This window comes from Dendrobates tinctorius, unplaced genomic scaffold, assembly GCF_039654945.1.
Source record: "Dendrobates tinctorius isolate UK_male_01 unplaced genomic scaffold, ASM3965494v1 ptg000223l, whole genome shotgun sequence".
NCBI lineage: Eukaryota > Metazoa > Chordata > Amphibia > Anura > Dendrobatidae > Dendrobates > Dendrobates tinctorius.
The window spans coordinates 29,168,488-29,185,586 of record NW_027361890.1 but is presented as its reverse complement, the minus strand read 5'-3'; the positions used below and the strand labels follow the sequence as shown (position 1 = coordinate 29,185,586).

The 17,099-nt window shown below is 44.6% G+C and overlaps 1 protein-coding gene across 5 annotated transcripts in view; it reads right to left on the bottom strand.

The window, feature by feature from the left end:
• SEPTIN9 (septin 9) overlaps positions 1–17,099 on the bottom strand; it is a 452,544-nt gene that overhangs the window by 2,261 nt on the left and 433,184 nt on the right. For all 5 annotated transcript variants that reach the window (XM_073555419.1, XM_073555421.1, XM_073555420.1 and 2 more), the window contains 3 exons: positions 9,638–9,733; positions 8,962–9,058; positions 1,542–1,593 (listed from right to left, as the gene is read on the bottom strand). In XM_073555419.1, coding sequence (XP_073411520.1) covers positions 1,542–1,593; positions 8,962–9,058; positions 9,638–9,733 — 245 coding nt within the window. The remainder of the gene's footprint in view (positions 1–1,541; positions 1,594–8,961; positions 9,059–9,637; positions 9,734–17,099) is intronic.

Below are 17,099 nucleotides of genomic sequence, written 5' to 3'. Positions count from 1 at the left end.
GCATGGAGTGGTAGCTGTGCATGTTCCCGGTCCCTCTATAGAAGCATAACCAAGTAAGTTCATTCGGGGTCCCAGTGGTTGCATTCACACTAATCCAATATCTTGGATCTGACCGCCACATTCTCTGGTCTTCTCCTGCAGCATGATGCCCATGTGTGTTTGACAAAGGGAATTAAGACTGTAAACCCCATTGGGTGCAGAGATTATTTTAATTATGAAAAGACTGTCACGTCCAAACAAAAAACTGGTGTGAACAGGTGCATAGTAAGAGTAGCCATCTCCATACATGAACTATATGAAATTTGAAATGAATTACTGTTCTACAAAATTGGAAAAACAAAAATACTTAGCACATAATTTGGCCAATTCAGGTGTGAATAGCAGCCACGGCAAGGTGACCTTCTTTGCTGGGAACCTAATCTAATGTGACTCCTCATGGTATGAGAGCCTACATTTATATGGGTAGATAGGCTCCTGCTGTAATTAAAACCACCATGGGTTGATGGGTGGAGTGCTCAGTCAGGGAGCCAATATACAAATATCAAAAGACTGACTGTCATTTCCAAACAGAAAACTGATGTGTACAGGTGTAAACTAAGAGTAGTCATCACCATACAAAACTAACAAATAAAGTTGCACTCTGTAGTGCTATAGCATGCACAGATGAAATATGCTCTCTGGCTGAGCACTTCATCCATCAGCCTGTGGCAGTTTTAATTACAGAAGGTTCCCATCTAACTACCCATGTAAATGCCATCAGCCATGAGAAGAGTCACATTATATTAGGTTCCCAGCAAAGGAGGTCACCTTGCCATAGGTTCCGGGCACACATGAATTGGCCAAATTATGTGCCAAGTATCTTCATTTTTTCCTATTTTCTAGAGTAGAAAGCAATTCAAATTTCAGGTTTACATGCTATAGCACTACAGAGTGCAACTTTGTTAGTTATGTATGGAGATAGCTACTCTTCGCATGCACCTGTACACAGCAGTTTTTTGTCAAAGAGTAATGTTAGTTATGAAAAGTTCTGTACAACGCTGTGGAATATCTTGTGTTTATACAAAGCACACCAACAGAATGCCAAGACTGACTTTCTGGCCACCTTTAACGATGATCTGTCACCAACTATAAATGTGTATTTTACTTACCTGGTAGAGAGGCCGCTGTCCTCCCGAACCTGGCATTGCCTTTTTTTTCCTTCCACGTGCCTCTACGTTCCTAACGTATGTATGGCCCGCTCTTTTTTTTTTTTTTTTTTTAATGTAAATCTGGTCTTGTTAGCAAAGTAAGGGTTGTCCTCCACTCTTAAGAGTCTTTTTTAGAGGAGCACGCCCAGTTGCCTAAAAAGACTAGCTATATATACACAAAAAAGAGGAAGCCATCTCAGGAATGGAAAGGTGCAGAAACAAAAGAAAAACAGGAGAACAGCAGCATTTACCCAAGCTTCAATGACAAATTTTTGGAAGTTTTAAAGGAAACCACAGGAGACCCCCCCCCCCCAAGTCTTTAATATCTAAGCATGGTACCTTGAAAACACTCACCTGATCAGAAGATCTCGCAGGCAGGCAAATTCACAATGAGCTATGTTTTCAACTAGAAGGATAAAAGAAGAAAAAATTGGAGTTACTATGATTTGTGCAGAACACATGAATTGCAAAATTACAAAAGCATATGACACAAAGTAAAATTCCAGTAAGATTCTATAACAAATGTCTGCACACAGCAGTGCCAACATTGTCGCAAGCACCGGAGCTAGGGCACATGGACTATTGGTTGCATGCTAGATTAGGAAAATCTATATATTAAACATTAAAAGTGGAATATTTTCCAGATATTTGTCTTTGCAAAACCATAGTTACTGAAAATATAAAACACGTTGCATTTATAACCACTAGGTGGCAGCCGTGAACCACATGTAAAACTACAAACAAAAAGCCAGAATACCTAAGAAGGCCTGCAGCACAGGAGAAGCCGAAAACCAACAAAACAAACAGTCTGAGACACAACTTTGTGAGGTGTTCACAAAAAAAAATAAATAGGACTCTTCTCCTCTGGTTCTAGTTAGTAAAATGCGTATAGGACTGTTCAAGTTGAACACAGTTACACCGTCCTTAGTTTTGGACACGCTGCTTGTCTGAAGCCAAAAAACAACGTGAGCCTGCAGGGTGGAAAGAGGGGGTGGTGGGAGGAGAGGGGTGCGCAAGTAACCTCGATCTGAATAGAAAAGTACAGACGTGGCAGGAGATGCAAACCACAGATCATGTGCTAGGCTGGTTACAACACTGCGAATACAAGAGTCACAACCTGCAGATAAATGAGGGCAGAGGAACAATGGCGACAAATGTAAATATGATATTACTTCTCCATTCTTCATCTCATCTGCCCTGGCAGCTTACTTCCTTAAAGACGTATTAAAGGAATATTCTCAAGTTTGGAAGTTATCCCCTAACCGAGGGACAAGTAATAACTTTCCAGTCACTGGAGGTGCGACCGCAGTGGCATCCAGCAATGCCGAGAACCAGGGCCCTTTAGAGCATCATGTGAATGGAATGGTGGTCTATCATGCGCACTACTGATCCATTCATTCTTACAGGAGTGTCGAAGACAAGCAAAACGCTGTGCCCGGCTATCTCTAGCAGGCCCATTAAAGGGAATCTGTCACCTCATTTTTGCCCTATGAGATGCGGCCACCGCCATCAGGGGCTTATCTACAGCATTATGTAATGCTGTAGATAAGCCCCCGATGTAACCTGAAAGAAAAACGAGTTATACTATACTCACCGGAGGGGGCGGTCGGGTGTGGTGGGTGTCGCGGTCCGGTCCGGCGCCTCCCATCTTCATACGATATTGTCCTTCTTACTTCTGCCGTGGCTCCTGCGCAGGCGTACTTTATCTGCCCTGTTGAGGGCAGAGCAGAGTACTGCAGTGCGCAGGCGCCGGGAAAGGTCAGAGAGGTCCGGCGCCTGCACACTGCAGTACTCTGCTCTGCCCTCAACAGGGCAGATAAAGTACGCCTGAGCAGGAGCCGCGGCAGAAGTAAGAAGGAGGAAGTCATTGCTAGAAGATGGGAGGCGCCGCACCGCGACACCCATCGGACCAGACTGGACCCCCGGGTGAGTATAAGCTAACTTGTTTATCTTATCTTTCAGGTATCTTTCAGCCCCTGATGGCGGTGGCCTCATCTCATCTCGGAAAAATGAGGTGACAGATTCCCCTTAAGAATGAATGGAGCAGTAGTGCACATGGGAGACCGCCACTCCATTCAGCTCCACGGTTTTCAGAATCGCTGGGGGCCACGGTGGTCAGACCCCCCCCCCAGTGATCAGTAAGTTCTTCACATCCCATGATTAGGGAATTACTTTCAGAGTTTATGTTTCAGCAAAAAAAAAAAAAAAAAAAAAATATATATATTTCACATTTTCCCCCATGTGCCTTTTCAATCAAATTTTTAGAATCTCTACTTGCAGCCATATGATAGAAACCTTTGATGTTACAATATCGGCCCTACAGGGTTCCTTACTGTACAGTTTGGTCTTGTAATCAGGCATGGATGTGTGCGACTGCCACATGAACAGGACCGATTTCTACTGAATGAAGGCAAGATCTTGAAAACTATGAAGCATATTTTAAAATGGCATAATCCTTTAATTATACAGAAAATAACATATTTGCTTAAACTATTACTACATTAAAGGGAACCTGTCATTATAGTGCAAAGAGTTGTCCCAACACACTATATTGATGACCTATGCTTAGGAGATTGGTGGGGCTTTGTAGCAGACACACGCAGCTCCATTCAGTATTTAGCGGCTATTGACAGATACTGCAGAATGGCATAATATTGCACTGTAGAGTATGGGCTGATCTGCAGTACCTGGCTGAAGCTGCTACATGCTGAATGGAGCTGCGCAGATGCATTTGAAATATTTACGTCTGGTCACCAAAAGAGTTCGTAACAGCTGGTCAGTGGGGTAGCCAGACCCCAATCGATCTCATATTGATGTGTTATGTTATGGCTACGGATAAGTCATCAATATGGTGTGAATGGACACCTCTTTTAACTTTATTTTACTATTGCCATGCTGCTACAATGCTTGCAAACAATGGTCTGCATTTGGGTGGTGCCATTCAGTCTTGATTGACATCTGAATTGGCGCAGATGGCACTCTAGAGCTAAATGCACAAGCAGAGTGGGATGTCTAGCCAAGCAGGATACAAAAGCCATCAGTGAGGACATCGACGCACACTAGCCACCACCCATATGCCTACTGGCCAGCCAGCACATGGTGGTCTCGGAATGTCTTTCAGCTTCAGCATAGACGCACAATACAATGTTGGCCACCTCTTTCACAGCAAGCCAGAGAATCATATTAAGACCAGTGACAGGTCCCCTTTAAAAGGCAAGAAATCTTCAAGAATACTAGAAATTAGTAGCATGGGTACCACTGACTGGATCAGGGGGAATGCACAATGCCTTAAGTCTTCCATAGAGACCCTGGATCAAAACTGGGCTGGGAGGTTGATGGCTTCTTATACGCTACATAAATTCATATTTTTACATGTGACTTTTTATCGATTAATCATGTAGGGATGCTTTCATTTGATGGTCAGCAGCTGACGATGAAACTGGCCAGAGGGAAGTTCTGTGGTACATGGAAAAGGGAAAAAAAAAAAATTGTCTTATTGTTACCAGTGTAGAATTTAACTTTTGGAATGGAGGGGCACAGAAGAAAAAGAAAAACTGTTCCAGAACAAATGGAGCAGTGACTGGAAGAGGAGCTCAGTTTAAAATAAGAAATCCCCTTTAATTATTTCGTCTATCCTGTATTACTAACGACTTCTGGTAGGAAATGGGTCTCCTGCATTAAGCCCATTTACCAGCATGCCGATAGATTAAGAGTGAAGAAGCCATGTTGCCTGCATACATAACACAGAATTATACCAAACCTACGCCTCCCATACTTTACCCCTCGTTGGAAAGACACTAACCAGGGAATATTAAAATAACAGCTGTTCCATCCGTTTTACCACGTCCCTAACTACAGGCAGATTAGCCGAGACACCGCTCCAATAATCGCCCTGATAAGTTTTTATCACCCTCTTTCCTTTTACACTTACGACAGGTCAGTGCACACACAATCACCTCTGAACACCATTTTAGTCTCTAAAGTAACAACGTACATAAAAACAAATTATAGTCCAAAACTGCACTCCGGCAAAGGGGGTTATGGCTGTGTCGAATGACAAGTCCCTTAATGGTTTCCAGGGGGGATTGGCAGAATTGTGTATGCAGCTCTGGAGTGGTAGAAGGCCCTAATTCTGGATCAGCACAATGCTTGGACAGTTACGCCACTCTTTATAGAGATTCTCTCTCTGTATAAACTGTGAAATGGTGCTTGAAGTATAACATATGCTGGTCTCCATTCCTGTGAAAATCTACCGGAAACATTTTCAGAGACCGTAATGATAAAAGCATCTAATAAAGCAGAACTGATGAGAGCTCTTTCCTCTGCTCTTCTTCAGCACATGATGTGCTTTGTTGCATCACTTTTATGCTTGTCAAATTAATGACTTGCTATTTAAGGAACGACCCCAAGCTATAAAGATAGTCGAAAGCTTCTAAAATTTCCAAGACAACCATACAAAAACAAAAGTCACATCTCTTAAGGTGGCCATACACACGAGAAGATTGTCAGCAGAAGCGGAATCTCATCAGAACTGTTGGAAAAACAAGGATCAGGCATGTTTGCTTTCAATACACCTGATCCTTTGTTTTCCAGGAAGATAAGCCTCAGTCAGCACTTTGGCAGAGTCTTGCTCGCTACATATTAACTCCTTCATGACCCAGCCTATTTTGACCTTGATGACCGGGCCATTTTTAGCAATTCTGACCAGTGTCCCTTTATGAGGTAATAACTCAGGAACGCTTCAACAGATCCTAGTGATTCTGAGATTGTTTTTTCGTGACATATTGGGCTTCATGTTAGTGGTAAATTTAGGTCAATAACTTTTGCGTTTGTGAAAAAAAAAAAATTCGGAAATTTGGTGAAAACTTTGAAAATTTTGCAATTTTCAAATTTTGAATTTTTATGCTGTTAAACCAGAGAGTTATGTGACACAAAATCGTTAATAAATAACATTTCCCACATGTCTACTTTACATCAGCACAATTTTGGAAACAAAATGTATTTTTGTTAAGAAGTTATAAGGGTTAAAAGTTGACCAGCGATTTCTCATTTTTACAACAAAATTTACAAAACCATTTTCTTTTTTTTTTTAGGGACCACCTCATATTTGAAGTCACTTTGAGGGGTCTATATGGCAGAAAATACCCAAAACTGACACCATTCTAAAAACTGCACCCCTCAAGCTACTCAAAACTACATTGAAGAAGATTAACCTTTCAGGTGCTTCACAGAAACTAAAGCAACGTGGAAGGAAAAAATGGACATTTTAATTTTTCCAACAAAAATTTCCTTTTAGCCTCAATTTTTTCATTTTCAGATGGGCAACAGGATAAAATGGATCCAAAAATTTGTTGGGCAATTTCTGAGTACACCAATACCTCATATGTGGTCATAAACAACTGTTTGGGTGCAAGGCAGGGCCTGGAAGGGAAGGAGCGCCATTTGACTTCTTGAATGGAAAATTAGCTCCAATCGTTAGTGGATACCATGTCGCGTATGGAGAGCCCCTGTGTGCCTAAACATTGTAGCACCCCTACAAGTGACCCCATTTTGGAAACTAGACCCCCCCAAGGAACTAATTTAGATGTGTGGTGAGCACTCTGAACCCCCAAGTGCTTCACAGAAGATTATAACGCAGAGCCGTGAAAATAGAAAATCATTTTTTTTTCCACAAAAATAATTTAGCCCCCCATTTTTTTCATTTTCCCAAGTGTAACAGGAGAAATTAGACCCCCAAAGTAGTTGTGCAACTGCAGCATCGGCCATGGCTGGATTGTAATATTTCATCAAATTTCATTGTTGAAATATTACTATCGCTCTAATTGGCTGTTTCACTTTCAACAGCCAATCAGAGCGATCGTAGACACGGGGGGACTAAGCCACCGCCCCGGGATGAGGCACAAAGCCTTCTGTATCTGCGTGTCGGATGACCTGTCAGTGACCTCGGTCACCCGACCCGCAGGAACGCGCTTTATACATGACACCTACGTTGGGATCATTGGTCGTATTGGCACAGGTTTTCATGACGCCAACGTAGGAGTCATTGGTCGGGAAGGGGTCAATACATGCATGCTCAGCCCAGCAACGCATGCATGTGTATGGCAGGCCAGGGAGGAATAGCTGTGTATCACTCTATGGCCAGATTAAGGTATTCCAAAACAGGTTTCCACCTTCTCACAGTCCTTAAAAAGGGGTTATCCAGAGCCTCTCAAGTCCACATCAGGAGGTGGAGGCAGTTATGCTGTGTCAATGGCCACCTCTGCAAGGTCTCGACAGACTGCAGATACAATGCATGGTCCTATTCTAATTAATTGGGCAACTGCACAACACCGTCAGCGGTGCCTGCGACCTGCAAATAGCTGGCTGGGGACAGCAGACGCCCTGATAGCAGTGCCTCTCACCTCTCAATGTGAAAGTGAGAGGTGCCAGATAATCGCTTTAAAGAGAATCATGATGATGGGGTAGACCCGGCTTCCAGCGACGTGTCACTTATTGGGCTGCTGTCTGTAGTTTTGATAAAATCATTGGTATTTCTGGTGCAGATCTAGCAGTTCTCCGAATGCTGAGCTCCATATAACCTTGCCCACACCGCTGTGCATAAGCTGAAAGTTGGCAGCGTACACAGAAAGCTGCCAATCAGTGATGAGGGTGGTGTTATACAGAGCTCAGGAATATGGAGGACTACAAGGCAGCAGTTTTACTATTCCTCTAGTGATAAAATCCCTGTTTTATCAACAAAAGATCAAATCTACAGTAAGCAGACTAGTAAGTGACATATCACTTCAATCTGGGTTTCTGTCCCTATATTATGCTGCTTTCAGATTAGATTGCAAAAAAAAAAAAAAAAAAAAAACCTGGTCACACATTCCCTTTAAAAGCAAGTAGCTGCAAAATGAACCCCTCCCCACACACACAATGCTCTGTTGGCAATAAGAGAATAGACTCTCTGAGCTTTGTCTCCTGGCTACACGCAAGAGTAACTAGCATTACCAGCTTACTTTTATGTGTTACTGATGAAACAGAACGTCTTGTTTAGGTTCAATATTTAACCAATAAAGACGAAGCTTATCCATCCTGTAAGTTCAGAAGTCTGTGTGGTGGGGGTAGTGGTGAGCGAACGTGCTGGGGATAAGGTGCTATCCCACCACGCTCGGGTGCTAACAGAGTCTTCGGAGTGCTCGAAAAATATGTTTGAGTTCCCGCAGCTGTTCGACAGGCGCAACACGAGAGAATTTCCTGTTTGATAGGCAATCCCTGCATGTGTCGCAGCTGTTTAATAGCCATGAGACATGCAGTCGGGGGGGGGCTAACATATTTTTCGAGCACGTGGAGGACACTGAGCACCCGAGCATGCTCAGATAACACCTTATCCGAGAACGTTCGCTCACCACTAGTGGAGGGTAAACCGTCCTCATGATCACTGCAGTTTTACGGCCATGAAAGAGTTAGGTAGAGATATCACCAAGATAAAGTTCCTATTATACAACACATATGAAAGGGAACCTCCTACACGGACTGCCCAGGATTAGAAAAACATGGCTGCCTTCTTTCATATATCACTTCCCCTAACCATAGGTTGTGTCTGGTAATGTTAATCAGTCCAATTTAAGTGAATGGAGCTGACCTGCAATACTGCACACCACTACAGTCGGGGTAGCGATGCTTCACAAACAAAGCAGCCATGTTTTTAGAAACCTGGACAATTTAAAGAGAAAAAAAGGTAGAGTCCAGTAGAGCATCACAGTAATAGACAATTTTATAGCAGTGAACTCACCTTCAATGGTTCCCCACTTTGTTTTTCGGCCCAGTATCCTCCTGCCATTGATCTGGTATTCTTGGTCACTGCCTACAACTGCAAATGGAATCATTTCCTAAAAAAAATAAAAATATTAATGTTAAAGAGAATGAGTCATTGGAAGATTACTTCCTGTAGAAATACGATTTTTATGTTAAAATGTATTATTTAAAGAAAAAAAATAGCAATTTTCACACTAGTCACTGGTGTTACTCTAGACTCCTATTCACTGGTTCAAGAAACGCACATGTACATTAGCAGCCATAGACCCCATCATTTTATTGAGGCATCTAAACAGCATGTGTATAGGTCATTATTAAGGTAAGGGGGATAGAGGAAAGCTGCCTCTCACATTGTGAATGGTGGATTCTGTGTTACCAAGCTGTATACCGAGGTGGTACTTGGCATTTTAATCCTGATTGTCATGATAAAAAGGCTGATGAAAAGATGGAAGAGCAAGTCCAAAATAATAGCCCTGGTGTTCAAATTTCAAATTACAGATCATAATATACATAAATATTTTAAACACAGATTTTAATACAGAAAAAAATAACACATGACAATGGGACATATGACATCACCATAAAAGGTCTATCCTGCCTGCAACATTGATTTTAATCCAGGTCTTTGATTGTCCGCTCTCGTAGCCACTTACTCTAATCTTCTCATTCACCAGTCTGTCTTCTGCGTCCTCATCAAATTCCTTTTGTGGATAAATATCTATCCCATTATTCTGGAGGTCAGCCCGGATCTAAGGGTCAAGGGGAGAAGTAATTTAGCTGGTGGGGAGGAAAGAGGTAAAAGCCTAGATGAAAGCATCCTGAATTGTACAGAATTATAGTTTAGCACATGGGAAATGGCAGGCATGAATTAGTTACCGCTTTGGTTATCAACTAGATCAGAACATACAGGAAACACATAGCGCAGGGGCTCATTGTAACTTCCACTCCGCACAGAGTATTAGTAGCTGGCAGGGTCTGACACATCTTGCTAGACGCAGTAGATAATCATCTAACAAAACCTTGTGGGGCCCACAGCTATCTCTCCTGCCCCCAGGGTAAATACGTACGCTCCACTGACCATGCATATTTGTTTCAGTGGGGACAAGACTCAGGCAGAAATTATAACATAGACCAGTCTTCTACTGCATCAAGTCAGGCCTGCCAAAAAAAAAAAAAAAACAAGTCCAGTCCTCCTATGTGGAGGTCAGCGCACACATTAGTCACCTGTGACCACAAATTTGTGGGCTTTGCCAACATCTTATATATAACGGTGGATGCATCCTTCTTTCCAAAGCCAGGTGGTGCCTGTGCAGCGTGGCGCCGGAGTCAGCACGTGTTCATAGCTTCGAAGTCAGCACGCACTATGGCACAATTTTATTGAAGACACTGTGTATACGAATTGGCACCAGACATCGTGGGATGTGCATGTGTTGACTTGGACACCATTTTTTTTTTTTTTTTTAAGAATTGTTCTACAACGTCAACATATTGGGGGGCTTGTGCCGGCTATCGCCATTATCCTATGGCTGGCGGGTGTGCACTGCAATGCTGACTATACAGTGTGGCGCCAGAGTGAGCACATGCACATACCGGACTTCAGAGCCATTTTATTGAAGACACTGTGTATGCAACTTTGCAGACACAGTGTCTTCAACAAAATGGCTCCAGATATGGCAAAATGCGCATGCGCTAACTCCGGCACTGTTTTATCGAACAATTCTACTACAACGTCATCATCCCTATGGCCGGTGTGTGCACTGCTATGTTGACATTGTAGTACATTACTTCAATACAATGGCACCAGAGTCAGCGAATGCACATACTGCGATGTTCGACACCATTTTATTGAAGACACTACATAAATTTTCATTAGTTATTAAGTGCACTAAGCACTTTAATTATATACATTGCACAGCTCAAACTGAGTTTTACATTTGTTATAGAAGTCTTATACTAATTAGAAGGACTAAGCGGATTCATTTCTACACTGAGCACTTTTTTAATGCACTGTTTATTTGCACAAATTTATATGGTTATAAATTCATTTTACAAATAGCACTATGCACTATATGTTTTGATTTTTTTTTTAGATGATTTTGTGCATTGTATGAATTTCTCTATATTTATTTGTATTATTATTATTTATATTTTTATAATTGCGGGTCCTCTTCCTAATTGTTTGGTTTCCTGCTGTGCCCCCTGCACACATTGATGCATTTTTTGTCTTTTTAATGTTTTTAATTGTATTTGTGAAAATGGAAAATAAAAAATAAAAAATTATTTTTTTACATATCATCATTGTGGAATTTGCTTGAAACTTGACAAGGTCAAGTAATTTAAAAACATCTGCTAAAATATATAAAATAAGAAAGCATGTTGGGGGGTGGGAACTTCTTTGAATTTATGTTTAAAAAAAATAAATAAAAAACCATGGCTTCATGACATGGAATCCTCCATGTGAACATAAACTTTATAGGGGATTAGAATAGAAAAAATGCCGCTATCTTACTTAAACCGTGCCACACGTGCCCACATTTGTGTATCGTTGCATTTCTGCTCTGTTCACTTTAATGGGGCCAAACTGAAAAATCAGGACAGCTATGGCGCTGTTTTTGGAAGTCAGCGGCCATATTGTTGCCATTTGTATAGCCAACTTATGAGATGTGGTTCTGAAAGTGAGACCATGCTGCATGTACGGTTGGACTGTCAAAAGTGAGACCCTTCTAGATAGAATGCTGTCTTCACAACATACAAGCTGTTCAGTAGCACCAATTTTTATTTATATTCTAGCACTCTTAATGGTAAAATGAATGGTGTCTTTCATAAGAAGAACTCGTCCTGCAAGAAGCAATCCATCATACAGCTAGAGAAATAAAAAAATAGTTATGGCTCTTGGAAAAAGGGAAGGGGAAAAAACAAAAGTGCAAAAGAAGAAAACTGGGTGTGAAGGAACCATTATTTTCATTATTTTAATTTTTTTTCAGAAATCAATAGTACATGTGAAAATAAGATATATCTTAACCTTCTAAAATTCATGGGTAAAAATCTATCTTCAGTTAATACAAATTTCCCTATTACTGAGATAAGCGATGATTGTTGGTGCCAATAACACTCCATGGAGAACTTGCAGCAGAATGTCTGTCTGCATATACCCATCTCCCTCAGATTTTACCCAAGAATTGGGAGTGAAAGATAAGGCCAGGAGGAGACAAAAGATGGATTTTTGGTTCTTACCGTAAAATCTCTTTCTTGGAGCCTTCATTGGGGGACACAGATTACCATGGGTGTATGCTGCTGCTGCTGCTAGGAGGCTGACACTATGCAAAAAACAAGAGAATTGACTCCTCCCCGGCAGTATACACCCACCGACAGATACCAAGTACCTCAGTTGGTGAGAAAGCAGTAGGAGAAGCCACGGAACAATAAACATACGGTATGTACCAACCGAACAAGGGACTCAAGGACCCAACACGGTACAATTTAAACAGGGAGGGTGCTGTGTCCCCCAATGAAGGCTCCAAGAAAGAGATTTTACGGTAAGAACCAAAAATCCATCTTTCTTTATCGCCTTATTGGGGGACACAGATTACCATGGGACGTTCCAAAGCAGTCCCAAGGGCGGGAACAGCAATAAGGAATGAAAGAACAGGAAGGGCTTAGGTCGGCCGATGCGCCACCGCCGCCTGCAGGACCTTCCTACCAAACGACTGCATCAGACGAGGCCTGGGTATGAACCCTGTAGGACCTCGCAAACGTATGCAAAGACGACCAGGTCGCGGCCCTGCAAATTTGCAGAGCCGAAGCCTGGTGTCGAACGGCGCACGAAGCTGCCACCGCCCGGGTGGAGTGAGCCCTCACTCCCGAAGGCGGCCGTTTTTCCTGAAGACGGTATGCTTCCAGAATAGTAGAACGAATCCAGCGAGCGATCGTGGATTTGGATGCCGGAAGCCCTTACCGGTGACCTTCAGAGATGACCAGCAATGAATCGGATTGACGAAAAGAAGCAGTCCTAGCGAGATAAACACGCAAGGCTCTAACAACGTCCAGTTTGTGGAGAGACTTCTCAAAAGGGTGAGAAGGAGCAGGACAAAATGATGGAAGACTATATCCTCGTTGATGTGGAAGGAGGATACCACTTTTGGGAGAAAAGAAGGAACGGGCCTGAGGGCGACTTTATCATGATGGAGGACCAGACAAGGAGAACGACATGACAGGGCCGCTAATTCAGAAACTCTTCTGATGGATGTTATGGCAATTAGAAAGGTTACCTGCCATGACAGAAAAGACAAAGGAATGTCCTGGATGGGCTCAAACGGTGCCTTTTTGGAGAGCGCTAAGAACGAGATTGGGATCCCACGGTTCTACCGTGAATGATGAGGAGGAGTGTGAGCGACTCCTTGGAGGAATGTCTTAACCTGCGGTAAGGAAGCGAGCTCCCTTTGAAAAAGGATAGACAAAGCGGAAACCTGGCCCTTGAGAGTACTGTGAGATAGACTCGAATCTAAGCCAGACTGGAGAAAAACCCAGTATGGACGGAATGGAAAAGGACATTGGAAAGACTCTTATCGTCGCACCAACGGAAAAAGGGCCTTCCAATGCCTATGGTAGATACAGGAAGAGGCTGGTTTCCTGGCTTTGATCATCGTCTGAATCACCTGGTTTGAAAAACCTGAATCTCTTAAGATTGCAGCCTCGATGGCCATGCCGTTAAACTCAGAGAACGAGAATTCTCGTGGTAAAGGGGGGCCTTGCGAGAGAAGATCCGGACGGTCTGGAAGCCTCCAGGGGACGTCCGCGAGCATGTTCACCAGTTCCGCATACCAAGGCCTCCTTGGCCAGTCTGGAGCCACAAGAATCACTGGCACCCCTTCCGATTTTATCTTCTTGACCACTCTTGGGATCAAGGCAAGAGGTGGAAACAGATAAGGAAGTTGGAACTGGGACCACGGAATTCGCCGCAAGTGACGGCTAGAGGGTCCCTGGACCTGGCTACGAAACGCGGAAACTTGTGGTTCATCCGAGATGCCATGAGGTCGACATCCGGATAACCCCAGCGCTGGCATATCTGATCGAAGACCGTGGACTGGAGAGACCATTCGCCTGACGCTAGGCCTTGACGACTCAGAAAGTCGGCTGCCCAGTTTTTCACCCCTGGAATGTGCACAGCAGAGGTTGTTGGAACGTACCGTTCTGACCAGTGCAGTATCTTGGCCACTGCTGACATCACTTGGTTGCTGCGCGTGCCGCCCTGATGGTTTATGTACGCCACAGCCGTGGCGTTGTCCGACTGAATGCGGACCGGCTTGCCGACGAGAAGAGGTAGCCAGCGAAGAAGGGCCAGGAAGATTGCTCTGATTTCGAGACGACTAATAGGAGCAGGGCTTCCTGTGGATTCCAGCGTCCTTGGGCCGTTCTCTGATGGAAAACCGCTCCCCAACTTAGAAGGCTGGCATCAATGGTAATGACTTGCCACTGAAGCGGGAGGAAGGACCTCCCCTGGAGGACTGACGTAGGCATTGCCCACCAAGTCAGGGAATGCCTCACTCTGAGAGGGAGGAGAATGGGGCGGTCTAAGGACAACGTCGTCTTGTCCCAAGCTGAGAGGAGGGACAGCTGAAGGGGGCGAAGATGAAACTGTGCAAAAGGCACTGCCTCCCTGGAAGCCACCATCTTCCCCAGAACTTTCATGCCGAGCCGAAGGGGAATGGGCTTCAGCCGTTTGAGGGCTTGAGTTTCTTTGGACAGAGGCGCAAATTTTTTCCCTCGGAAGAAACACCCGGGGCAGATTCGTGTCAAGTTCCATGCCTAGGAAGGTCAGACGCTGAGTGGGTCTGAGAATGGACTTTTCCTTGTTGACTAACCATCCGAGACGTCCGAGGGTATCCAGGGTTATGTGAAGACTCAGGAGACAGTCTTGAAGGGACGAGCCTTTGATCAAGAGATCGCCCAGATAAGGGATGATAAGAATCCCCCTGGATCGAAGGATGGCCATGACGTCACCATCACCTTCGTGAAAACACGGGGAGTAGAGGCTAGGCCGAAGGGAAGATCGTGAATTGATAGTGATTTTCCTGAATCGCAAACCGAAGATATTTCTGATGTTGCAAGCAAACAGGGATGTGAAGATAAGTATCCCGTATGTCCACAGAGCAGAGGAATTCACCGGGTTCCATTGAGGCTATCACTGATCGAAGAGACTCCATTTTGAAGTGGAGAATCTTCACATGGCGATTGAGCAACTTGAGGTCCAGGATTGGTCGAAGGGTCCCGCCTTTTTTCAGGACTACGAAAAAATTTGAGTAGAACCCTGAAAACCGTTCGTCTGAGGGAACAGGGACAATCACTCCGGCGGAAAGAAGGGAGGAGACGGCTTGAAAGAATCCTGGAACGTGGGCCCGCTGTCTTGGGGGTCGAGACAGGAAAAAACGTCTGTTTGTCTGGGAGCAAATTCGATCTTGTATCCGGATGCGATGATTTCCCTGACCCAAGCATCGTCGACAACAGACAGCCAAGCATCCGCGAAAAAGGAAAGTCTGCCTCCCACCCTGGAAAAACTTCCAGGTGGGGGTGACCCGTCACTTGGAGGAGAACCTTGCTGGGTAGATTTTTCTGTGGACGAGAAGGCAGAAAAGGGCCTAAACAGCCGGAAACCCTTTCTGTTAAAAAAGCGTTTTGGCCGAGACTGAGGGAGAGAAGTGCTCTAACCACCAGTGGCATCCAAAATTATTTGATCTAGCTTGGCTCCAAAGAGCCGAGAACCAAGGAAAGGCAGATTGGTAAGCGACTTTTTGGAGGTGGTACCTGCATTCCATGACTTTAGCCAAAGGACTCGGCGTACGGCTACTATGTTGCCGTTAGCCCTTGCTACGCACCCAGCCGCAACCAAGGAGGCGGCTAAGAGGTATTTAGCAGCATGATTAATTTGATCTGCTAGATCTGTCAGCTCGTCCTGGAGAGCTGCCGCTAAGATGCCTCTGCGAAGAGTTTTTGCCCAAGCTAAAATGACTTTTGCCACCCAGGAGGAAGCGAAAATAGGACAGAGAGAAGCTCAGGGATAGAGCCGTCTTAGAGGCTATACGAGAGACGGAAGGATCCACTTCGGGGGCTTTGGTCCATTTTGTGAGCAGATCCACATCAAAGGGATACAGGACATCTAAGTACCTGCGGCCTGAAAAGCGTTGTTCAGGTGCTCCCAATGTTTGGTTAGAGTAGTATCGAACTCCTTGTGGTTTGGAAAGGTTCGGGATGGAGGCTTCGCTCGTTTAAATGGAATAGAACATTCCTGAGAAGGCTTGTCCTGCGTAATTTCCAAAGTTTGGAAGATGGCAGAAAGAGGACTATCGACCATATTCCGCGTTTTAGATATGTTATCTGCTTCTGAACTAGATCCCGATTGGGGATCGTCGTCAGACCTAGGGTCGTCCTCTGAAGACGGAGAAGGACACCTGGGAGAAGCCGACGGGCCTAGCGAACTGGAAGACGAGCCAGACAGAACACGCTTCCTAGAAATCCTACTCGGCCTGTCCCTCTGAAGGTCGCGGTCAGGTGCGGACGACCCACCCTGAGAGGTGGTCGGTGCACAGGTGGCTGTAGATAACTGAGGCAAACGTTCTAAGACCTGGACCAGGGACTGAGAGACTTTAGTCAGATCGGGGACCGACTGCGACATTGCAACGGCCCACTCTGGGAGGTGGAAGTACCCTCATCCCGGGAATCGTGTGCTCCTGAGAGGCCGACATAACTGAAGGGCTGCAGGACGGACAGATGACTGACCTGAAGCCCACTTCTTGTTACAGCGTGCACAGGCGTAATGGGAAAAGGTGGGCTTGAAAGACAGAGCTGTTGCAGGAAAAGATACGCCTTATGGCTGCACTACACAGAAAAGAACTGCAGAGGGGAGCCAATTTGCCATTAAGCGCTGAGCCTACCGAGAATCTGACGAGCAGCTGGACCCTGACGTGTCCCCCAAGCAGCGCAGGAAGCAGAGAAAAATTGCAGGAGAGAATTGCTGTGAGTCTGGAGGGCGGGATTTGGCGCACGGAGGAGATTGGCAATAGAAGAGGGGGGGGGGGGGGCGCGGTAAAAGAGAGAGTGACATCACCTAAAAAGAAAGAC